Raw genomic sequence first — 24,239 nt, 5'->3', positions numbered from 1 at the left:
GGGTTCTCTGCTCAGTGGGGAGCCTGCTTCCCCCTCTCTCTCTGCCTGCCTCTCTGCCTACTTGTGATCACTGTCAAATAAATAAAATCTTAAAAAGAAAAAAAAGAAAAATAATAATGCATATACATGTGTTCTATTGCCCTCAAAACAAAGATCAAACATCTTTAAACTGACTTTATAACTATTCTGTGGGAAAGCAAGGAAAAATTTTTTAAAATCCTGATTTGTATTTATAGCCAATAATCCTATATGGGGACTACACCTCTGTCCCTCCTCCATCTAGTCAGACTTCATAAGCTTTTGGACATATACCTCTTCCACAAAACTCCCAGAGACATCGTTATTTAATTCTTGTAAGAATTCCATGGCAGCTTGAGCTCGGTTCTTTAAAAAAAAAAAAAAAAGCATTTGACTTGAATTAGAAAAAATCTGGTTAAAATGTAACCCCTCAACTTACAGATCAAGCAAACATATTATAAAATTACCCAAATTTCATACATAGATATGACAATTCTGCTCTTCATAGTATTTAAACTAAGGCTCAACCACAATATTATTTTAAATATTACTTAAATGACTGTATTATTTGTACCCAACATTCCTGAGTACGCAAATGACCAGACAACCTTGGGTAGCAGGTAGAGATATTCTGGACCAAGTTTAGACTCACTACAACCTCCCACATTTATAATCCTATATAAGAGAGGTCAAAGAAATAATCATTTCTGTTCAGAACATTGTATTAAGTTGACTATTATGGCTTCATAAGAAGATTAATACGGAATGTACAAAAATAAAAGATATGCTGCTAAGTCTTAGAAATCTTGTAAACCAGAATATTCCATCCTCTAAACATTTACACTTTATGTTAATCTCAAGTTGTAGCTTTAAAACAGGATATAGCATAAAAACAGACAGTACTTTTAAGTTCTTAAACTACTAAGCATATAAAGATTTACAAGATTAAAAAAAAACTAATTTAACTTTTTTCTCAGAGAAATAATAAGCTCTTTCAAAGTCAAAACTTTTCAAGCAATCAAAACATAGTGGCATGATTAGATGCTCAAACGCAACTATATTCTATAAGAAACAGATGGTTTACCTTGCCGATGCTGCTTCTTTGAAGGAAAAAACTAGAAGAGAATTTAAAAAATTAAGGGCTTCTTTGACTACAAAGGGAAGGTTATTTGTAACACCAAGTATATTTCATTCATAATAGAACACTAACTATATTTTGATTCTAGATTTTAACAGTCTTCCTGGAGGAAGATAACAGGATGAAACTTGTAACCAAAGACCAGGCTAATAAATCAATATTCCTAAAGTGTATGCCACAGAGTATAAATTTTATAAGATGCTCTGAGAGAATAAGAGTTCCCTGGCTTTACGAAGTTTGGCATGTTATATTTCCCCCTTGGAAATTAATAATAAATATAACACATGATATTAAGGTCTTATATTAGAGAAATGTTTAACTTCATTTGGCCCATTTCCCAAACTCATCTGACCATGGAACCCATTTGCCCATTTAGCAGCTATTAACATTCCCTAGAGCCAGTATTCCACAGACCATACTCGGGAAGTGCTATATTGAACCGCTTGCTTTGCAGGTTAACTAAAACAGACTTATTCAGGTTTCTTCCCACACATACCCTTGTCATGTCTCAAGGCCCAGATCTCAGACTGGGTACCATTTTGTAGCACAAAATCAGTGGCTCCATAAGAAAAAGAAACTTTATTCTCATCATACACTGCCCTAACCAACCAAGTAAGCAAAGATAACAGGACCTTTTCTTTAAAGATACCAATAAAAGCGTGCTGTTGCAGAAACACTACCACCCAAAGAAAAGATATCAGAGTTCAATATGAACTAATTCTGACTTTTCTTGTATGTACTCACTGTTGTCATATACTAACAAATAAGAGAGATTCCAGCCTCCAAGTCCTGAAAAGAGCCTGAAATCCAAATCTTGCAATGCTTTGGAAGTCTATATTATGATCATCTTTAAAAAATAATATGCAGACCATCTTTAAAACAGCATTTTTAGGGGTGCCTGGGTGGCTCAGGGGGTTAAAGCCTCTGCCTTCAGCTCAGGTCATGATCCCAGGTCCTGGAATCGAGCCCCACATTGGGCTCTCTGCTCAGCAGGGAGCCTGCTTCCCCTCCTCTCTCTCCGTGCCTCTCTGCCTACTTGTGATCTCCCTCTGTGTCAAATAAATAAATAAAATCTTTAAAAAAAACAAAACAAAACAAAAAGACCCACAGCATTTTTATAGAGACAGTGGAGTATACAGAGAGATATATATGGACTAAGCTCAGAAGAAACACAAATAAAAGGTAATTTTTTTATTCTTATAATCCAAAAATATAATTTTTTTCAGTAACACAATAATTTCAAATTATGTACTAACCCCTAGGGATCAATGCAAGGACTTAGGACTTATCTAGATTTCACAAATCAAGGAATAAGGATTACTCCTTTGCACTAATAAAAACAATGAAGAGAATAACGGCGGGTACCTTTTATTAACAGTCTATCTGCTGGACACTATGCTAGCACTTTACCTATATCGACTTACTTCATCTTCACCATAATCCTAAACACAAGGATTATTTCCACCTGAGAGTCAAGTCACCTTCACTGAGGAAGTGAAGTTGGGATTTAGGCCTTAGTCTCCTGTGGCAGTGCACTGCCCTTCCTAACCCACATGTGTTTGAAAAGAACAGAACATACTTATTTCCAGCATCTTCTCCGCTGACCTGATTTCCATCAATAACTGTAAATGAACCAATACCTAGAAGACAAAACAGAGTCAGTCAAGAACACATAACTTCTAGTTCAAAACCGTATAGAGTAAATTGACTACCACAAAACTACATTACCTGGTAGTACCAAGTTTTTAAGAATTTCAGTTCCTGTGGCTGTTGCATTTATTAGGCAAACATGCGCAGATTCTAAAGCCTCTTGCCCATGATCACCCCACAACCTACAAAGCAAGACAAAAATTAAACATTTCTAAAACTTCCACACAAATGCAACTTTCTTATTTGGACGGTGATCTTAGACCTTCAAAGTGTTCTTGGACAGAATGGCTGATGTGATAACCATAGTAAACATGTGAGACAGGAAGAGCAGCAGGTGTTATGGGGATTATACAGCTGAGTAACCTAAGACTCAGAATGATGCCTTGCATGATTAGAAGGGGGTCAAATCCGTACTAAAAACTTGGGTCTTCCAGCTCCTTGTCCATTACTCTTTTCAAGATAACTTACAGTACAGATATATTAGATACACTAACATTAAATAACTGCGTTAGACTTAAAACCTATTCCTCTATATCATTTCTCCTTAAATTACATAGAGCCAGTATATTTAAGTACGTCTTATCTTGATGTCAAGTATATCTTGACATCAAGATATCTTATATCTACGTCAAGTATATCTTGACGTAGAACTTATCACTATGACATCTCCAAGAGAAAGCTTTACCAAGAAAACCGAATTACCATCATCTGAAACGTAGAACTTATCACTATGACATCTCCAAGAGAAAGCTTTACCAAGAAAACCGAATTACCATCATCTGAAAAGCCTCACAGTGACTTCTACAGGAGTGCTTTAAAATACAACACCCAGGGACGCCTGGGTGGCTCAGTTGGTTAAGCAGCTGCCTTCGGCTCAGGTCATGATCCCAGCGTCCTGGGATCGAGTCCCACATTGGGCTCCTTGCTTGGCGGGGAGCCTGCTTCTCCCTCTGCCTCTGCCTGCCACTCTGTCTGCCTGTGCTCACTCTCGCTTCTCTATGACAAATAAATAAATAAAATCTTTTAAAAAATAAATAAATAAAATAAAATACAACACCCAATGTTATTTTAATATCATGATTAATAAATGTATACATTTATACATTATCAAACACAAAGATATAATAAATATTAGAAATATATGTTACATATATTCGCACTGGCGTATCATTAACAGGGCAAGGCACATGATCACACTTGTATCATGGCATCTGGCCCAGCCTGGTTACCTTCACCCAGAAAGCCTATGATCCTTCCTTGTCAGTGTGGGAAGTCTGAAAATCACCAGAAAAATGCCACAGTCTGGAGGACTGACAGGTTTTACTGTGCTTTCCCTGTCACCTAATCTAAAACAGATGCCCTGTTATTGTTTAGCCAGTATGTCCTCCAGAGCATTTCACAACGGTAACTACTTCATTTGTTTTTTTTTATTTGAGGAACATCCATCTCTCCATTCCACTCTAAACTCCATGAGGGCCCACATAACTCCCTATGTGGGCCACTGGAGCCCCAAATGCCTGGCACACTGCCTTGTCCAGAGTAAGTGATCAGTGAACAGCTGTCAAGTGAATGGAGGAATAGCCTAGAAGAACCAAGCAGATGGGAAACATCTGTTTTTTTCTATGAAAGTAGGGCACACAGAAGACACTGACAGATTTGGTTGATGGATGCTTGGGGACTCAGATATTGAGCCTAGAGAGAGTACTGGTGCATGTCTAGGTTACATGTTTCAAGAAAGAGGCCAGACAAGAAATCAATCCTCGTTGCTCCCTCGCTGGCTTAACTCTGGAGAGCACCGCCTGGCTGACTGCTGCCTGGCTGTACCACTTTACGTCTAGCTGCCTCCCTATGACACTCCAAAACCAATTCTCACCATGAAAAGTAAAATTTGGTCCTTAACTGGATGGGACTCAGCAAAAATTCTCTTTTGTCACAGTTACTAAGTAAGCTAAAATATCTTCTCAGCTCTGTCTTGTATAGTTACATCTGAATTCAAAACACAAGCAATGCTAAGAATTTACAAAAGAACACAAGCTGGTTACAAGGGCTCTGTCACCTTGCTTCCTTTCCCAGAAGCTTGGGAGGAGAGTGATGTGACTGAGAACAGGCTCTGAAAGAGCCACAAGGGCCTATGTTTACATCAGGGCTCAAACACATGGGACACTCTGGACAAGTTATCTAAGTTTCTCTAAGAAACTCCAAAAGCCAAGAGAATGTCTGCCTTCAATGCTGCTTTCAAAATTAAGTGCCTAAAGCCCCTACCACAGAACTAGGCTGTAGGTGTATATGGGAGTTCCAGGGGACCTATAGGGACATACTGTAATTTCTCCCAGCTTGGGGGGGGGCTCGAAAAAGGATGGGGGCCAAGCATTTGTCTTACTTCCACTGCCTTAAAACATAGTAGATGCTCAATAAATAAGGAATGGGGAGTGTAAAGAGAAATGGCAAGGGAGAAGAATTAGCCAAGGACCTGTCTGATGGCTTAGACCTGCAGTGTCCACTAAGGTAACCATCAACCACATTTGGCTACTGAGCTCCAAAAATGAGGCCAGCTAGTGGGAACTGGAACGTGCCTACAAGTGTGTAAAATGCGAGATTTCGAAAACGGTATGAAAAAAAGAGGTAAAAAATCCCTAATAAATTTATTTTATTTTTTTAATTTTTATATTAAGTGTTAAAATGGTAATGTTTTGGATATACTGGGTTAAAGAAACTGTATTAAAATTAATTTCACCTGTTTCTTTTTTCTTTTTAAGGTGGCTACTCGAGAATGTATAATTACATATGCGGCTCACACTCAAGACTGGCATTATATTCCTACTGGACAGCGCTGGCTCAGGACAATCCCTAACACTCGGCGCTGCTCTGGGCGGCCGGGATGGGGTCCACCCGATCCCCCGATTCTGCTAAATGAGGAGTGAGCGCACAGCGAGGCGGGGCCGACTGCCGCCCCGGTCACCCGGCCGACGCTGGGACCGCGAACCTCGAACTGCACACCGCGTGGCGGGCGGGCGCACCCCTCGGAGAAGGGGAGTTCCAACCCTCAAGGGACACCCCAGGGCCCCAGGCCAGGGAGCCCCGAGAGTCGGCTCCCCAAGCCCAAGAACGCCTGGCCCGGCCCAGCGGGAGGCCTGGAAGAGGCCCGACCGCGCCGCCCCCTCGCTTAGGCCCGGCCGGGACGCAGAGGAGCCCGCTGGCCGGCCCGCCCGACTCGGTGAGCCCCGGCTCACCTCAGCTGCCGGTCGTACTTCTGCTCCTTGAGCAGCTTCCCCGGTTGCGCCATGGCCGCACCCGCAGCGCGAACAGCCGAGCCCCTACCGATTACCGCCACCACCTCCACAAGCACGCAGGCGCACTGAGCGCCCCCTTCGCCGTCTCTGCCTCCCGCGCACCGCCCGCAGGGGGCGCCACCACCTCACTGCGCACGCGTCCCTAGCCCGGCCGCGAGTACACGACCACAGCCCACAGCCGGAACCCGGACTCAGGCGGGTCTTTCCCTCGGGCTGCGTCCCTGCTAGTCCGCCAGTCCGTGACTTTGTACGTGCGGTAGTCGTGGGGCACTCGGGCTCTGGAATCGGGCAGATTGGTTTTTAACCACTTACTATTTATGAAATCTGCTCTTTACTTCTTAAATCCTCTGTTTGTTCATCTGTGCAGTGGGGATAAATGAGTCTCTATCACCGGCTTCTCTTAGCCTTAAATGAGGTTTTGAATACACACAGAGCCAGGTTCACAAAAAAATCCTGTGTGAATAATAACTTTCATTATTATGGTCATTACTGTTCACTCATTTCTTCCATCCTCTCGTGCCACAAGCCCACGCAAGGTCTTGTTTCAGACCACAAAGTTAGCTGCTCCCAGCTGCAGATACAAAGACAAGTAAGTCCGCGGCCCTGTTCTTGAGAAGTTCATAGCCTCCAGAAGGGAGAGGGACAGTAAGTAAGTACAATATGGCCCTAACCCTAACCCTTAAGCTGGGGTCCCGAAAGGTGTGCAGAGGAACTCTACCCACTCCCCCTCTTCTCTCTCCAGGAATGTTTCACATGGTGTGGGCAAGGAAGCATGTCTTAAGCAGAAAGAACAGCAGGTGTCATTCCTGGGAGGCAGAGAAGGCAGGGTAGGATGGAGGCTCTAAAGGAAGTTTGATGTGGTGGGGTGTTAGGTGAAGGGTAGGACATGGTCAGGGGAGGCTTGAGAGACAGCAGGGGCGAGGTTGTGAGGCCCTTTAATATAATAGCAAGAAAGAATGTAAAGCGCTTTATTTTCTGTAAAGAGCCACTTTTCAAGAAGAAGATGGCTGCCTTGTGGGGATGGGTGCCAAGGAAGAGATTTACCCCAAGAGAAAGGGGGAGAGGAGACTAGAAGTCAGAAGAGCAGCAGGAAGGGAGATGAGGGTTCTTTCCCTTCTATCTCCCAGACCCTAAAGGCACCTTCGGGTTAATAATTGCCTGAAATATGATGAAAATGAGCACAGATCCCTGTCTCAATGAATCCTGGGATGGGGATGGGAGGAGGGACAGTTTGATGGTAATGATGCAGTAAAGTGATGGACATGATTCTCCTGGGTGATGTCCCTAGGATCAGGGTGGGGCACACCCTCTTATGACTTCCCTGGTCCCTACCCAATACCCATAGAATACAACTGATGGGAAACAAAGGCATGAGGTTCTCCCAGCATGTCATGTGCTTATGCTGTCACATTTCCTTCTCCAGTTGGACAGGTGAAATATAAGGGATAATTATACACCCAGGGAATGTGAGAAGGTCAAAAGACAACAGGTGAGAGTCCACAGCTTAGCTTCTCATGCTCTGCGCAGTCAAGGACTGCATAAAAGGAAACATCCCCAAATTTGGTGGGGGAAGTCATAATGCCCATGCAGAATTGTATGAATTTGACAAGGGTTTGTGTTGGTGGTGCCTGTAAAAAGATACCACGCAGCATTAGTTTCCTAGAGGTGTTATAACAAAGTACCACAAACTGGGTAGCTTAAAACTATAGATTCATAGGGGCATCTGGCTGGCTCAGTTGGTAGAGCATGTGACTCTTGATCTCAGGCTTGTGAGTTCGAGCCCCACGTTGGGTGCAGAGATTACTTAAAAATAAAATCTGTGAGAAAAAAAAAAATTCTTATATAAAAAAAAAACCTTACAGAAATGTATTGTCTCGCAGTAAAGCTCAAAGTCTGAATCAAAGTGTGGGCAGTATGTTTGTTCCTTCTGCAGCCTGAAGGGAAGAATCCTTGGCCTTTCTAGTTCCTGGTGTTTGGCTGGCAGTGCTTGGCTTACAGCTCCCCATACTTCAGTCTCTCCTTCCATTGGCACCTGGTACTCATCTCTCATGTCTCTGTCTGGATCTCTCCTCAAAAAGACATTGGGTCACCAATAAAGACACCCAGTCACGGGGCTCCTGGGTGGCTCAGTGGATTAAGCCTCTGCCTTCAGCTCAGGTCATGATCCCAGGGTCCTCGGATCGAGCCCCGCATTGGGCTCTCTGCTCAGCAGGGAGTGTGCTTCCCCCTCTCTCTCTGCCTGCTTCTCTGCCTACTTGTGATCTCTCTCTCTCTGTCAAATAAATAAATAAATAAAATCTTTAAAAAAAAAAAAAAAGACACCCAGTCACATTGGGTCAGGGCTTACCTCCAGGTGATTCTGATGCACACTCAAGTTTAATAACCACTGACCTAGGGTCTCCTGGGTGGCTCAGTCAGTTAAGCATCTGCCTTTGGCTCAGGTCGTGATCCCGGGGTCCTGAGATTGAGCCACGCAACAGGGTCCCTGATCAGCAGAGAGCCTGCTTCTGCTTCTCCTTCTCTTTTCCCCCTCTCCCTCTGCCGTCCCCCCTGCTTGTGTGTGCAGCCAACAAGTACTCTATCTCTCTGTCCAATAAAAAAAAAATCTAAAAACAATCAAAAACACCCACTGACCTAGCCTAGCCCCCCACTGAACAACGCAAGTGGGAAAAATGAGCCCCACAACCACAGTAGGACCCCCACTTACTGAGCACTTACTACCTTCCAGCCTTGCCATGCACCATCTCATTTTGGGCTCACCAATGCAATAGATACGTTGCTCACCCCATTTCATAGACAAGAGAGCAGAGGCTTGGAGAGGTGAGTACAATCCCAAGGCCTCACAGCTATTAAAAAGTGGTACAAGGATTACATATAAATACCCCAGCAGATCTGGCCGGACCCCAGTCAGAACTATTATTTTACCCATCCTGGTTGGTCTTGGCTGGGACAGACTAAATCCTTGGGCTCCCTGGCAGTTTGGGGCTAGCTCTACCCTGAAAGAGCATACAATATGTGGGAAATCAGCCATAAAGAATGAATCACACCCAGGACACCCTCCCTGGCGTCCACCACTATCTCTCCCTTCTTGTCCTTGCCTATCTTTGCCCTTCTCATTCTGGTGCTCTTTGGCCAATTTCTTGTCTTTCTCACTCACCCCTCCCCTGAGGCAGGTGTGGCTCTGTAATGTTCACAGTTTTATCACCCAAGCCTGGCTCAGAATGTGGCACCAGTAAGGCTTCAATAAACGTGTACTGAATGAAAGAATAAATTTTGCAAACTACTCCTACCATACTTGCTCATTTTCAAATGCCTTACTGGCAACATGTGTATCATCGGATTTGGCATTCAGCAGTTTGTCCCAAGGAAATCATCAGACATACCCGCGCAGATGTATAAATAAGAATGTTCACTGTAGTGCTATTTACAATAGTGAAAACTGGTTATTATCTATACATTTAGAGCATTGTGCAATTATTAAGTGTAAAGTTCTTTCTCCAAGGCTGGCTGAGCAGGGAAATGCTTACCGTAGGGCATTGGGTGAAACTACCCGTCACAAAGCTATACGTGTGACTCTGTTTTTTTCAGAAATACTAATACATATCTAGAAAGCCTGGCCGATGGCCACTAAAATGTTAACACTTTTGGCTCTTGGGTAATCATATGGCCAGTGGCTTTAATTTTTTTCTCTGTGTTTTTCTGATTCTTCCAAGTTTTCTACAATGAATAGGTGTCACTATTGTAATTGCAAAAGGAATGTTTGGGGTCCTAAATGTGTCCAACAAGTTAAGGAAAAGGGGGAAAGAAGAGATGTTCTAGGGTCTGAGGAGTACATCCTTGACACCAGGAGTCTCATAGACATCGTGTTACCTGACCATCCTATTAGCCTTCTAGACTCTGTGTTCCCATTTTATAGATGAGAAGACAGGTTCGGAGAGGTGAAGTAACCTACCCCAGGTCCCACAGCCAGGTATGCTGGAGGCCATGTCAGGGCTCATCCTATCCCACTGTTTGCACACACATACCTACATACTTGGGAGTGGAAATGTTTTTTTGTTTTTGTTTTTGTTTTAAGATTTTATTTATGAGGTGCCTGGGTGGCTCAGTGGGTTAAAGCCTCTGCCTTTGGCTCAGGTCATGATTCCAGGGTCCTGGGATCGAGCCCCGAATCCAGCTCTCTCTGCTCAGGGGAAGCCTGCTTTCCTCCCCTCTCTCTGCCTGCCTCTCTGCCTACTTGTGATGTCTGTCTGTCAAATAAATAAACAGAATCTTAAAAAAAAAAAAAAGATTTTATCTTATTTATTTATTCTGGGGTGCTCCCCAGGCGCCCCGGAAATTTTTTTTTTTTTTTTTAAATACAAAAAGCTGACCCTGTCTCAGTCCCACCGGCCGGCTTTGGATGTGGCGGCCAACCCTGGCAAGGTCATCCAAGCAAGCAGTCACCACTTAGAGGAGACAGTATAAGGAATTAATCTTATTACCAGTGGCTTTCAAATATTTGTGAAATTTAAGAATTGTGACTGCAATTCTGATTCATGGATCTTCAAAGAAAGCCCAGAAGATTTTGGGATTTAGAAAGGTGCAGGTTTGTACAGATTTGAAGACCAGTACCTTATGAGCTTGTAAAACAGGAGCTGGAAATATGATGGTAAACAAAACGGTTGGTTCCTGCTCCTGTCAGAAGCTAAGGTTTAGTGAGGAAGATAAAACCAAGCAAACAAGCAACAAAGACCTATTTGAGATGTGATGGTTTCAACAAGGTCTCAGTTTCCTCCCTTCTGCCCCAGTAATTTGGACAGCTACTGCTTTCATATTTTCATACATTACGGCCATAACACTTCACCATGCTGACCCTGCTCTGCCTTATATCAGTGACACTGGTTCAGTAGCTCTAGAAAAATGCTTGTTTGGGGCAATGTTAAATACTGCCGCAGTTTTGTGCGTTGCAACCATTTATGTTCATTACAAGCAAGTTCATGCCCTGAATCCTGAAGAGAGTCATATCATCAAATTAATCAAGGCTGGTCTTGTACTTGGCTTAGAGCTGTTTTGGACTTTCTGTTGTGGCAAACTTCCAGACAACAGCCTTATTCTTGTACATGTATGTGGAGCTGTGCTCACCTTTGGTATTGGCTCGTTACACATGTTCGTTCAGACCATCCTTTCCTACCAAATGCAGCTCAAAATTGGCAGCAAACAAGTCTTCTGGATCAGACGACTGGTGGTTATCTGGAGGAAGTTATGTGGAGGAAGTGCATTTAGCATGATGACTTGTTCATCACTTCTGTCCAGTGGGAATTTGGGCACAGATATTGTACAGAAACTCCATTGGAACCCTGAGGACAAAGGTTACGTGCTTCACATGATCACCACTGCAGCAAAATGGTCTTTGTCTTTCTCCTTCTGTGTTTTTTTCCTGACTTACATTGTGATTTTCAGAAGCTTTCTTTACAAGTGGAAGCCAATTTACATGGATTAACCCTCTATGACACTGCTCCTTGCCTTGTTAACAATGAACGAACTCGGATACTTTCCAGAGATTTATGATGAAGGGATAAAATGTATCTGTGATGGGGCACCTAGGTAGCTCAGTCGGTTAAGCATCTGCCTTCAGCGCAGGTCATGATCCCAGGGTCCTGGGATCGAGCCCTACATCAGGCTCCCTGCTCAGCAGAGAACCTGCTTCTCCTTCTCCCTCTGCCTGCTGCTCTGCCTACTTGTGCTCTCTATCTCTCTGTCAAAGAAATAAAACCTTAAAATATAGATTTGTATCTGTGATGATTGTGATTCTCAGGGATTTGGGAGAAATGTTCATGAAAGTTCTTTATTCTGCTCTGAAATTTTAACCAGTTAATCAAGGCTGACAGTAATATTGATGAATACTGATAATCAAGAGACATGAATAAAGCCATTTGATAAGTTATTTTAAAGGGTATCTTCAAGAAGACCATGTAAAAACATTTATGCCTTACTTTTTTTTTAATCCCAGAAAATAAAACCAAAGGACTACAAAAAAAAAAAAAGAAAAGAAAAGCTATAATTTTGCTTTTAGAGTCTCCAGGCCACAAGTCTTCTGGCCTGGCCTGTAGGCCCTGTGCATAACATACAGGAACAAAGTCACATACAGTACATAGGACTCTACTTGTTGGAACAGCTTTGGACATCTGTTGTCTCAACCAATACTCACAGGATCCCCATGAGGTAGGCCAGCAGGGACAATCCCTTCATCACCCTGTAGAGCAAAGACATTGTACCTTTGAGAGAGGAAGTGAGATATGGTCAAGGTCACTTGAATGAGTTATGGCTGTTTAAGCTGCTCCTGCCCTCCTCCCCCAACCATTCATCATGGCCCTCATACCACCCACACCCTCTCCCTGCTCCCCCTCCCTTATAAACAGTGAAATCTAGAAGCCACTAATGCCAGTGAGACCAAAGAGTAAACTTCTGGGCAGTGAAACCAATTCATTTTTTTTTTTTAAGATTTTATTTATTTGACGGAGAGAGAGATCACAAGTAGAGAGAGAGAGAGAGAGGAGGAAGCAGGCTCCCTGCCTAGCAGAGAGCCCAATGTGGGACTCGATCCCAGGACCCTGAGATCATGACCTGAGCCGAAGGCAGCGGCTTAATCCACTGAGCCACCCAGGTGCCCCAACAAATTCATTTTTAAAGACAGCACATAACTGAGACAGGAGGCACTTGAATGGGGTTATCAGCTTTCCCAGATTGACCTGAATGGGCTGCTGGGGTAAAGAGGGCTTTACCTGAAATGGGCAAAACTGGGCAGAGCGCACTGGCTCCTCTCACCTGCCCAGCACTCCAGAACCCAGAGAAAATTGCTGAAGACAGAATGCAGGAAGCAAAGAATTAGATAAACTTGTATTTGGTTGTTAAAGAGGTAATCGTTTCCTCCGGAAGGTACAAAGGAATAAGCAATGGTGTCCCTCCCACCCCCATTCCGCACCTTCCCCCACCCTTCCTGTTTCCCAGTCTCCTTCCAGGAGGCAAACACTCTCCCAAGCTTAAGTCCTTCCAGGGAAAGTCTTGCATATATGCAAATGACAATCAAATTTAAAATCCACTTCCTCCCCCTCTCCATGCTTTTAGACATGTTGAATGAGGGACTGGGCAGCACTGGATTTTTATCTTTGCTCTGTCACTTGCCATGTTCCCTAACTCAATTTCCTCCCCTCCAAGTACTAACCAGGCCCGACCCTGCTTAGCTTCCGAGATCAGACGAGATCGGGCGCGTTCAGGGTGGTATGGCCGTAGACCCTAACTCAATTTCCTGAAGGCTTACTTTGCTCATTTGAAAAAAAAAAGGGGGGCAAAAAATCCATCTAGGGTTGCTGTGCAGATGAAATTGGTTGCAAAATTATATGCATAATTCCAATTTTTTAATTAAATACTACAAATAAATATGGACTAGGCCTGGGTGACTCTGAAGGAAGAAGTAGCTCTGTGAGGGAGATACATTTGGGCCCCCCCAGACCTGAGAGTGTTGCAACTCCCCCCAGGAGAAGGGACTGAGCAAGCTTTTGTCTTCTTGGTCTGAGGATGAGAGTTCTGGCTTAGACCTGGGGCCTTGACAACGTTGCATTCTCTGTCACATGCTGATTCCGGGAGCCCCATAGTCCCGAATCTCAATCAGGAATCTCCTGCCCCCACCTGCCGGTCCTATTTCTAGTAAGGACGCCTTCCAGCTCCTGGGTCAGAGAAGAGATCTAGGCAGGGCTGCGAAGTCACTGACTGACCTTGACCCAGCCAACCAGTTGTCAGTTAATCTCCGCAACTCTAACTTGTGGAACTGAGATTTGGGGCCGAGAAGAGGGAAACTGAGATAACCACAGAGATGTAGGGGAGTCAGGCAGACAAGATGGCAGATTCCTTCACAAGGTCAGTGAAGAGCAGGACCTGAAAAAGTCTCCTCTGGTCAAGGTCAAATGGCCCTCTACCTCCTGTCGGTTACAGGTCCCTGGGTGGGATCTTCTGTCCATCCTTCCATCAACCCACCGATTTGTCTTCCCAAAACTGCCTGCTGAGGCCTAGTCAGAGATGAGGCCTATCCTTGGCACAAGGCCACGTCCTAACATGAATCAGATTGGGTGGCCTGAAGCCAGTGGGTGGAAGACAGAGGACTCACCTGCAAGGAGGGCACAGCAAGGACCAAGACCTATCGGTGGGAAAATGTTGGGCCAAGGCAGGCAGGGAGGTTGAGTACAGGGTGGAGGGCCTGAGTTCCCAGCAGGTGTGCCGAAGGTCATGAAGAGAAAAGGAGAAGAAGGACAAACGGCAAGCTGGAGAGGGATGGGCAGATAGTCCTGCAGGGAAGGAGGAAGCAATGGAGAGAAGAAGAGGGTGGGAGGCAGGGTCTCAGACTTGGTTCTTGGCTCTTGACCACCTGTCCTCAATGCCCACTGGATGCTACTTCCTCCCTATTCCCCCTTTGGGGCCAGAGGTTTGGATTGCCAGTCCTGTCCCCTCTCCTAGACCCATAACCATGGGAACCCTTGCCCCCAGCACCAAAGAGAAGTGGTAAAAAGCACAATGTCTAGAGTGAGACCACCTGGGCGTGAATCCTTTGCACACTGCACAGATCATATACCTCTCAAGGCTTCAGCCCTGTCTCTGTGAAAAGTGGGCTCTTGGAGTACCACACAATGTCTAGGGTAGCTAAGAGAGTTAGATGACCCAAAGGATCCAAGGCTTGGTCCAACACCTGCCTTATAGTGTCTAGCTCTAGTTCTGGACACTTGATGGTCAATGCACTTTGCAGTTTCGAGGGGACTCTCCAATCCCAAAGGACTCAGGGCCCAGAGTCCAGGTTCCCCCATAACGCGTAAAGGGATTTGCGGCTCATGGGATGGGATGGGATGTGGAGAACCCAGGGCGGTTCACGGCACAGTGCAGTAGAGCCTGTACACGTGAATAGAGGGGGAGAGTAGTCCAGCCAGGGTGGGGGAGGGGAGGTGGGGAGTAGGGAGAGGTCTTTAGGTCCCTTGACTCTTCACCTGGACTCAACTCTGAGGTTCAACTGGTCTGCGGGTGGCCGGGGGCGGGGCACCGCCGGCCTCTTTAGCCCTGCCGGGGGTTGGGGGGCGGGTCCCCCAGGAACTGCTCCTCCCGCGCGCCGCAGCTTTAAGAGGCAGCTCAGAGGTAGCGAGCGGGGCCGGAGCCGCAGCCGGAGCCAGCGGAACTGAGCGGAGCAGGCAGGTGCACGGCTGCGGGGACAGCAGCGGCATGACCGGCCACCACGGCTGGGGCTACGGCCAGAACGACGGTAGGTATAGACCCCGCCAGCCCCGACCTTCTGGATCTAACCCCCTACCCTCGAGCCCAGTCGGATTTCCCGGATCCGCAAGCCTCCACCCTCCGGACCGGACCGGGACACCCCTCTGGTCCAGCCCCCAGAACCCAGGCCACCTGCCTGGCGCGAGCCCTGGCTCCCCTGCTCCCCGGCTTCTGGCCCAAAGTCCGCGCTGCGACCCCGCCGGCCCCGCCGCCAGCGAGCCACCCCGCGGGTGAGCGTGAGTCTTGCCGCCTCCTCCGCGCAGCCCGACTGCCGTGCTCGTCCGGACCTGGGCCCCGACACTCACTCACCCGCGGCAGGCACAGGGGGCGAAGGTGGCCCTGGGCCGCGGGGGGCGGTCGGGGCCGAGCGCTGTGCGCGGGTGTCTATGCGGGGAGCGCGCACGGCGTGTGTGCGGGGACCTCCCGGGAGCCGGGCTCTGCTGGACAAGGGCGCGGTGTCCCCGGGAGAGTTTCCCCGCGGAAGTGTCCGAGCTTTCGCGTTGGCAGGTATGTGAGGGAAGGGGGAACTGGGGGTGCACGCGTGTGTCTGGATGTCTACATCGAGGAGGGTGTCTGAGCACGTCCTGGTGTGAGGCGTGGGAGTGCATGGCCCACATCAGCCTCCTGTCTGGGTGAATAGCTCCCAGATCCTGCCTCAGTTTCCTTAGGATGCAGAGGAAGGGAGAAGGAGGCAGGGGTGAGAGCCAGATGGCTTGAATGTGGTCTGGGGCAGGTCTGTTACCTTTTGAGCTATTTTTTACCAAGCTGGGGTGGGGGTGTGGGGTAAGGGCTCCCCGCTTTCCGTCAGGTGAACAATGAAGACCCAAGATCCACGCTGCCAGAAGGAAACCCCAGGCAGGGCAGGTGGATGTGGGGAGACAGGGAAGTGCTGGTGAGAGAACACTCCTCATCTCCCCTTTTCTGGGAGTTACTCTTTGAGGGAGGGTGGGGGTCCTGGGCTAATCTTTGGGTTAGGAAGTGGCAGTGGGCCAGAGGGAGCTAGGGAGGTGCTGTGATGTGTCTGGCTCCCTCTGGAACACAGGGACACAGGAGCATACTCTGGAGGGGAGATCCCCAGATCTGGGTGTGAAAAAGCTAGAGACAGTCACAAAAAGGCAACAGAGACCAGCAGAGTTGGAGAGAGAGAGACGGAGAAGGGGCAGGCTGACAGTACCCATAGAAGATCATCTTCCCTCCAGCACCGGCTCCGAACTAGCTTCTGGGTGCTTCCTCCAGAATTGGAGTCCCCTGACTGTTAGTCCTGCCTACCAGCTCTGAGCATACAGTATCCTATATGGCCTGCCCCACGGGCCTGCCCGCTCAGGCCACTGCCCCTCACCCAGCCGGACCTGGGCCATTCAGTCTAGGGGCAACGAGGGAGGGAAGGACAGAGGATAGAGGTGCGGGCATGCGGCATGCTTGCAGGACTTCAAAAATAACCCAGTGGGTCTGGGCCATGATTCTGAGTCATCCATTGGGGACACAGCTCTGTCGGCACCTGCTGCTGTTTTCTGAGGAAAACTTAAGAAGCCAAAAACGGGGAGAAGCACCAGCCGGCAATAGCTCTAAAAATAGGTTGCATCTCAGGATGTTCCCCGGGGAGATGCCGAGCCTCTCGGCTGCAGATGGAGCCTCTGGGAGGCAGGTGGTGGGCGCTCGTGGGTGTGCACGCAGGTGTGTGTGTGTGTGTACGTGCTTGCACGAGTGTGTGTTTTGCTGTAGTCTTTTATTGCAGACCTGGGTTTGCAACAGGGGTGTTTGTGTGTGATGGTGCATATGTGTGTGTCAGGTGTAGTTGGCAGGACTGTGGGTGTGTATGTACACATGTATGTTGCTGGGTCCAGCCACTCTGGGCCTGACGAACCCAGGTCACTGTGCACATATGTGTGCACACGTGAAAATCTCTATAGATCTGTAGGCACACGCGAGGGGAAGGCAACTGGGACTGCCCAGGCACAAGCTGTATGTTTATACCCGTACCCAAGTTTGTGTGTGTGTGTGTGTGTGTGTGCGTGCACGTGCACACGCACGCGTGCATGAATGGCCTTCGTTTCTTTCACCTATGAAATGGGGATCATGCTAGTCTCTGCTTCACAATGTGGTTGTGAGGGCAAGCACATGTCACAGAGCCACGGTTAGGTTGACCTTAGCTCTTGTTACTATTATCACAAACACTAACACGAACATGCTCAAGGTGTGGGAAGAGTCCAGATACCTGGGAGGACCAGGTCAGGGACTTCAGAGGCCTGGGGCCCTCTGGGAGCATGTACTGGGAGTTGGGGAGGAGTTGCTGCCTGGAGCAGCACCCCCCCACCCCCCCAGCCCCCAGCTCCCCCACCCCCCACCCCCCCACCCCTCCCCCCCCCCCACCCCCCGGGCTTGTGGCTATCTTGTGCTCCCTTGCATGAATTACCTCTCTGGTAATTCCTCTCACCTCTGGGGGCAGAGTTTTAGTGAGGCCATTTTGCAGAAAGGAAATGGAGGCAGAGAGGGAAATGGCAGAGCTGGGACTGGAGCTCCAAAGCAGGGGCTGACATCTGAAGGGGTATGGAGAGACTGTCCCCGACAGGCATCCTCTACCTGCAAACCCAGAGATCCAAGCCAGCCCGAGCCCTTGCCCTCTCCCCACCTGCAGGCCCCTCACAGTGGCACAAGCTGTATCCCATTGCCCAGGGAGACCGCCAGTCACCAATCAATATTGTGTCCAGCCAGGCTGTGTACTCGCCCAGCCTGAAACCACTGGAGCTTTCCTATGAGGCCTGCATATCCCTCAGCATCGCCAACAATGGCCACTCTGTCCAGGTGGACTTCAATGACAGCGATGACCGAACTGGTAAGTGGCCCTTGCCAGAGGCTGGCCCCCCTTCCCACTGGGGTCCTCACCCTGCGTGGGGCAGGCTCAGGAAGGGCAGGATGCTGTGGTGGGGAAGGGAGGCTCCACCTCTTACCAGCTGTGAAGACTTGGGCTGAGCCTCCATCTCCTTATGCATACAACGGGAGCAGTAAGACCCTCTTTTCCTCTCTGGGTCATAGAGAGGAAAAATAAAAAATGGAAGTGACATTTGTAGTGCTGGCAAATAGCAGATGCTCAAGAAATGCGAATTCCCTTCCTTCTCTTCCATTTACAGCTTTAGGTTAGGTTTGTTTTCAGTCCAGGCCCTCTCACTGACCTGCTGTGCAGCCCAAGGCCAAACGCTCCTCCCTGTGTGATCTGGCCAAGCCCAGAGAGAGAAGGGAGCTGGAGTGTTCTGTGTGCCAGGTCCCTTGCTAAAGTCTTAGGCGGCTCTTTTATTCCTCTCAAGAACCCACCTCTAAGATGGGCAAGCAGAGACTCAATGAGCAGGGGCATGCCAAAATCAGCCTGGTCCAACTCCAAAGGTCTTGTCTCCAGTCCACCCACAACCTCAAGATTCCAATCAGCTTGGGCCAGAGAGAGGCCCACAGAACTTATGACATCTGTTTATCCTGGGTTGAGAGTTCAGGTTCTTTCATAATAAATTCCTAGGCAGAAGCCTCAGAAATGCTCCTCAGTGAAGAGATTTTATCCTTATGAACAGGCCTATGAGGGGTGGAGTGAATCAAGGAGGGAAGCTGCTAGAGTTTCTTGCATAAGGAAGTAATTGGTACTCTGCCCCTATCCACTTTCCCCCCCCACACAATGAAAGCACACAAGGGAACTTAAGTTTCAAGAAGAAAATCAAAAAGCAGAGAAGAGGAGGGAAGCCAGAGAAGAGTGATCTTAGTTGCTTAGCACTGAGTTCCCTGGTAGGCTAGGAAAAGAGGGAAAGAGGACCAGTTATAGTTCTTGTTGCAGAAGGGAAGAAATCCAGCAGACCCTCAGAAGAGAGACACTTCCTGGTACTGAGTTTTTAATAAAGCCTCTCACCCAGAGCTTGGGGGAGGGACATGGGGCTCTTGATGACCCTAAATGACAGTTTTTAAAGGAGCAGTTTTCATACGACTATACCTTCTAACAGCCTTCAGAGGGCACTGAGGGTTCAATTCAGACCTCAATAGCTTAGTGAAGGCTGTTGTTGGGAGGCGGGGAGGGAGTACAAGGGGGCATGCCTCTGGATCAGTGATCCAGTGGCTTACTTTGAGGCCTGGCTCCCTCTCCTACTAGGATACCCAGGCTAGAAGGAGCAGGGAGTCAGCGGAAAGAGAGTAGGCTTTGGGAGTGACACCGCTGGGGCTCTGCCACTCACCGGCTGTGTGACTTTGGGCATGACATCTGCTTTTCCGAGCCTCAGCCATACATCTGTCCAACAGGGGTAATAATATGTTCCTCTCAAGGACACTATGGGGGTTGATGGCAACAGAGTGCAGAATACATGGTGAGGGCACAGTGAGTGACAGTTTGTTCGATAGGACATTGGGAGAGGGCTAGAGGTGCTATGCTCAAGGGCTTAGGTGGGGAGTTTACTCCCTGGCAGACCACACTGTAGCATCCCAGGTGGGGCATGCTCGGAGTCGTGGGCCCTCACAGGTCCTATCAGGGAGCTCAGCCTGCAGGCCCTACCGCTCCTGCCTCCCCAGGATGGGACAGCTTGATCAGGCCCCTGCCATGGCCACCCTCCCAGGCTCTCTTTGTCAACCCTCCAGCAATGCTATGGATAGAACTTGCTTCTCAGATAAAGCCGGGTAGCAAGGGTGGCCCTTTGGACTGTTCCGTCCTCCTCCTCCTCACAGGCCCTACAAAGGGGCAAGGCCCTGCCCTAGTCACCCATCCTGGAGGGGCCTTAGGGTGGAACTCTGAGCCGAGGGCCGTCACCTGATCCCAGGGCTCCCTCAACGGCCAGATCCCTTTCACTTGGAAATTCAACCAGTCCCAGGAGGCCTTGTGTATGGCCCCAGCTCACCAGGTATCAGGGTGAGAAAGTCACCAAACCAGCACAAGTAGGGACCTACTAAGAGGCCATGGGAGATGTCCTGGGCCTGGTCATCAGAGTGTGGACCCTTAGGAGCTGCACTCTAGACAATACCAGGTCCTGAGAAGGCTCAAGGTTCTAGGGAGACAGTGTGATCTGGCGAGTAGGGGCTTGGGCTCTGGACTTACGAGGGAGATAAAGGCTTATATCTTAGCTCAGTGCCTTGCTGTGTGACCTGGGCCAAATGTCTTGCCCTTTCTGTGCCATTTTTCTCCATTATGAGATAGAGATAACAACAGGTTCTGTCCCTCATGACTTCTAAAAGGCTTCCAGAAGGACTGAACAAAAGAATCCTTCCAATCTAGCCCTTGGTCAGGGATCCCGACATGAGAGTCCTCTTATTAGTGGTAATGGGGACCTGGGAGACAAGGTCCCAGCTTCCATACAGAAGTGGGAGGGAAAGAGGAGGATGGCCAAGTGGACTGGCGTATTCTATCACTACCTTTGCCACCTTCAGGCAACCACCATGGCCCTGCTAAGGGCCTAGGGGACTAGGTGAGCGTGGCCCCAAGCGTAGTTAGCCCAATGAATTTTCCAAATGAAAACTTTCTCTGTGTCCTGGACACTGGCCTGGTCCTGGCACCACCACCTGCTGGGCCACGTGGGATCTCTCACATCAATGACTACACACCCCACTTCTTCCTGCAGTGGTGACTGGGGGGCCCTTGGATGGGCCATACCGGCTCAAGCAGTTCCATTTCCACTGGGGCAAGAAGCACAGTGTGGGCTCAGAACACACGGTAGATGGCAAGTCATTCCCCAGCGAGGTAAGGGCCCTCTACCTGAATCCCTTTACTGTTTGGGGAAGGACAGGAGAGTCAGGGACCTGATGGGTGCCTGCTGTGGGGCTCTGGAGAGGGTGAGGAGGAGCACCCAGGGGTTTTCGGAGAGACACCTTCCTCCGGCCCCTGGCATGGGGTCTTCCACCTGAACTCTGCCCACTGATAGCCTGCTCTGTGGGTCCAGAAGGAGTTTTCTGAAGAAAGTCCAGTCCCACCACATGCTTGCTAACAACCTGTTAGGACTGAGCCTGGCATTTAAGGCCCCACACGTAGTGGCTTTGCCTGACCTCATCTTTTCCTTACCTCTCCCCATATTGACCGGCATGTGATGAATGTCCTGTCCACACCCAGCTCCTCCTTCAAACCACCAAGCTTTTGCCTATGCTATTCTCTCTACCTGGGGTAGTTTTCCCGAGGGTTCTATCTGATAACCCCCTCCTCATTCTTTGGACCCAGCTGCAGGCACTGCCTCCTCCAAGATGTGTCACACTGAGGGCCATTATCTATTTCACTGTTCACTAAGGGCAGGGCCCCAGCCAGATTCCTCTTTGGTCACCGGGGGCTCAGGAAAAGGTGGGGCCCAGAGCAGTGTGGATGCTATCTGTGACCACTGGGGGCTCCACTGGGGGCTCTTCTGGGTCCTCCCAGCCTTACCACACTTGCAGAGGGGCCAGGAGTCCAGTGGGAGTGAAGGAAGCCTGGCTCTGAGCTCCCAGGGCCCCTCGGAGGCGCTAAGCACTGGCCTTGCCCCCGCAGCTGCACCTTGTTCACTGGAATGCCAAGAAATACAGCACCTTTGGGGAGGCAGCCTCAGCACCTGATGGCCTGGCTGTGGTCGGTGTCTTCTTGGAGGTAAGGGGTGGTTACTGGGGGCAAGAGGGATATGGGAAGCCTGGCGCTGGGCCTCATTCCAAACGTGGTGGGTGCTGGGCTTACACTACCCTTTCTCTGACAGACAGGGAACGAGCACCCCAGCATGAACCGGCTGACAGATGCGCTGTACATGGTTCGGTTTAAGGTGAGCCCGGGGGTCCGTAGCCCTGACCCAAGCAGCCTGGTGGGAGGGAGGAAGAGGCTGGAGCAGAGAGTGGGCCCATCCACTGCTCCAATCTGACAGCAAACCCCCACTGAGCTGAAGGTTACAGGTTAGCAGCTGCAGGGCCCTGCGAATGACTCCTCTTCACCAGAGTCAGTGGCCTCACGGAGTGCCCAGCATACCACCCATTTGGGTGTAGGATTGGTCAAAGGCCATCCTACAGGCAGCTAAGTGCAGTTGAAGGACAAAGCAGAGACAGAACACGGAGACTAGAGAGCTTAAGGAACCACAGCTTTTACATACCGGCCAACAGGTGGACAGGGCCCGGGTCGGGCCAGGAGATGGCCTCTGGTATCACAGGCCTAGGCCCACATTTGCATCAGTGGGCCAAGGAGAAGCCTAAATCCCACCGACAGGAAAGAGTGGGGAGGATGCTGGTCTGGTCGAGTGGCAGGTCTATGCTGATTCCTGCCCTGCCTCAGGGAACAAAGGCCCAGTTCAGCTGCTTCAACCCCAAGTGCCTCCTGCCTGCCAGCCGGCACTACTGGACCTACCCGGGCTCCCTGACGACCCCCCCACTGAGTGAGAGTGTCACCTGGATCGTGCTGCGGGAACCTATCAGCATCTCCGAGAGGCAGGTGAGTTTTCCCAGAGAACCAGGTGAGATGGGATGATATGGCATTCAGGGCCCATCCCAGGGATAGCGACTCTCCCAACCAACAAGCTATAGCTTATGGTCCCACCATCAACGCTGCCACCTTTTACTAATAGACGTTTAGATTCTTTAAAAAAAAAAAAAAAAAAAGTATGCTCAATGCCCAACGTGGGGTTTGAACTCATGGACCCTGAGATCAAGATTTGGTTGCTTTCTGGATGAGTCAGCCAGGTGCTGCCCACCACCCCCCCCACAACCTCCTTTTTCTTTCTTGCTTTCTTTTTGTTTGTTTTTGTTTTTGTTTTCACATTTAGATACTTTGGGAGTTCACTTGATTGTAAGTCATTAGGACCTCAGCACAGGCTGAGAGGGGAGGTCCCTGGATCCTAGGACCACCCCTACCTACTGTGTTAGAATCTGAATCCTGCAGTTGTTGATAAGTCTTAACTAGACGGAATTGGAACTGGAGCTAGGTGGGGCAGGGTCCAGGTTCAGAGGGCCTTTAGTGGGTAAATATTTGAGGTCGGGATCCCAAAGAAAGAACGAGTGGGGAGGAGTGGGGACAAGACCTAGGAGCAAGAGGAGGGAGAGGTGGAGCTGATTGGCCAGATGATATGTCTGGGATCAGAGAGGACCACACCACCCCCATTCTGCCCTGAGTATCTCTTCCATCTTCTCAAGATGGAGAAGTTCCGGAGCCTGCTTTTCACCTCAGAGGACGATGAGAGGATCCACATGGTGAACAACTTCCGGCCGCCACAGCCACTGAAGGGCCGTGTGGTCAAGGCCTCTTTCCGGGCCTGAGCTGCCTGCCTGCCCAGGCGGCCACTAGAGCACCATTTTCCCAAGGGCTTCCACGTCAGCAGACACCAAACCATCCGAGGATCCCTGCCTGGGGGGGTGCTGTGGACCCCCCACTTCAGCTGGCTTGCTCCTTGGCCACCCTGGAGGATTCTTGATGGGACCCTCAAGTCAGGGGACACCCTTCAGCTGGGGACAGGAAGGACAGGAGCTAAGCACGGTCCAAGCCTGAGGCTGCCTCTGCTCTCCAAGACCCAAAGGCCCCTGGGAATCTCTCCCATCTTCCCCACTGGCAGTGGCAGCAGCCCCACCCTGAGCTCACACTGTGATGGACGAGACCGAGCTCTCTGGGGCAGGCGGCTGGCATTGCCAGAAAGACTCAAGCAATAATTAGAGGTGGGCAGGGCTGCCCTCTCGGCGTTACCTCTTCTGCAGGCCTCCGCCATGCACGCACCTCACTGCCGGGCCATTAAAATCAGCACCCAGCCTGCTGGAGATGACATGGCCTTTTCCCTCCAGCCACCTGCTGCCATGGGCAGACACTGGCTACAGCTTCTGTAGTATCTTCCCTCAGCCCTACCCGGTCACCAAAGCCACCTACATGACAATCCATCCATGCAATTATTAATAAACTCATCTATTCATGCCACAAA

The 24,239-nt window shown here is 49.1% G+C and overlaps 3 protein-coding genes across 3 annotated transcripts in view; 2 read left to right on the top strand and 1 right to left on the bottom strand.

The window, feature by feature from the left end:
* NAE1 (NEDD8 activating enzyme E1 subunit 1) overlaps nucleotides 1-6,192 on the bottom strand; it is a 28,544-nt gene extending 22,352 nt beyond the window's left edge. Inside the window, exons 1-5 of the mRNA XM_047710408.1 lie at nucleotides 6,037-6,192; nucleotides 2,885-2,988; nucleotides 2,736-2,796; nucleotides 1,103-1,133; nucleotides 313-384 (exon numbers count right to left, since the gene is read on the bottom strand). Coding sequence (XP_047566364.1) covers nucleotides 313-384; nucleotides 1,103-1,133; nucleotides 2,736-2,796; nucleotides 2,885-2,988; nucleotides 6,037-6,089 — 321 coding nt within the window. The 5' untranslated portion in view covers nucleotides 6,090-6,192. The remainder of the gene's footprint in view (nucleotides 1-312; nucleotides 385-1,102; nucleotides 1,134-2,735; nucleotides 2,797-2,884; nucleotides 2,989-6,036) is intronic.
* A 4,634-nt stretch (nucleotides 6,193-10,826) lies between these two features.
* LOC125088856 (DNA damage-regulated autophagy modulator protein 2-like) lies at nucleotides 10,827-12,129 on the top strand. Its single transcript, XM_047710416.1, is given in 3 exon segments — nucleotides 10,827-11,522; nucleotides 11,525-11,657; nucleotides 11,861-12,129. Coding segments are annotated over 2 exon segments (630 nt in total). The 5' UTR covers nucleotides 10,827-11,011; the 3' UTR covers nucleotides 11,644-11,657; nucleotides 11,861-12,129.
* A 3,044-nt stretch (nucleotides 12,130-15,173) lies between these two features.
* Nucleotides 15,174-24,239, top strand: CA7 (carbonic anhydrase 7). The gene is made up of 7 exons (XM_047710415.1): nucleotides 15,174-15,373; nucleotides 18,020-18,217; nucleotides 20,961-21,079; nucleotides 21,851-21,946; nucleotides 22,050-22,112; nucleotides 22,613-22,768; nucleotides 23,467-24,239. Exons 1-7 carry the CDS (start codon nucleotides 15,334-15,336, stop codon nucleotides 23,587-23,589), a joined length of 795 nt encoding a protein of 264 aa, XP_047566371.1. The 5' UTR covers nucleotides 15,174-15,333; the 3' UTR covers nucleotides 23,590-24,239.

This window comes from Lutra lutra, chromosome 17, assembly GCF_902655055.1.
Source record: "Lutra lutra chromosome 17, mLutLut1.2, whole genome shotgun sequence".
Taxonomy (NCBI): domain Eukaryota; kingdom Metazoa; phylum Chordata; class Mammalia; order Carnivora; family Mustelidae; genus Lutra; species Lutra lutra.
This window is presented reverse-complemented; position numbering and strand designations above follow the sequence as displayed.

Coding starts and splice junctions, on each gene's coding strand:
- CA7 (XM_047710415.1), top strand. CDS start 15,334: ATGACCGGCCACCACGGCTGGGGCTACGGCCAGAACGACG. Junction 15,374..18,019: donor GGGCTACGGCCAGAACGACG/GTAGGTATAGAC, acceptor CCCCACCTGCAG/GCCCCTCACAGTGGCACAAG. Junction 21,947..22,049: donor TGGTCGGTGTCTTCTTGGAG/GTAAGGGGTGGT, acceptor TTTCTCTGACAG/ACAGGGAACGAGCACCCCAG.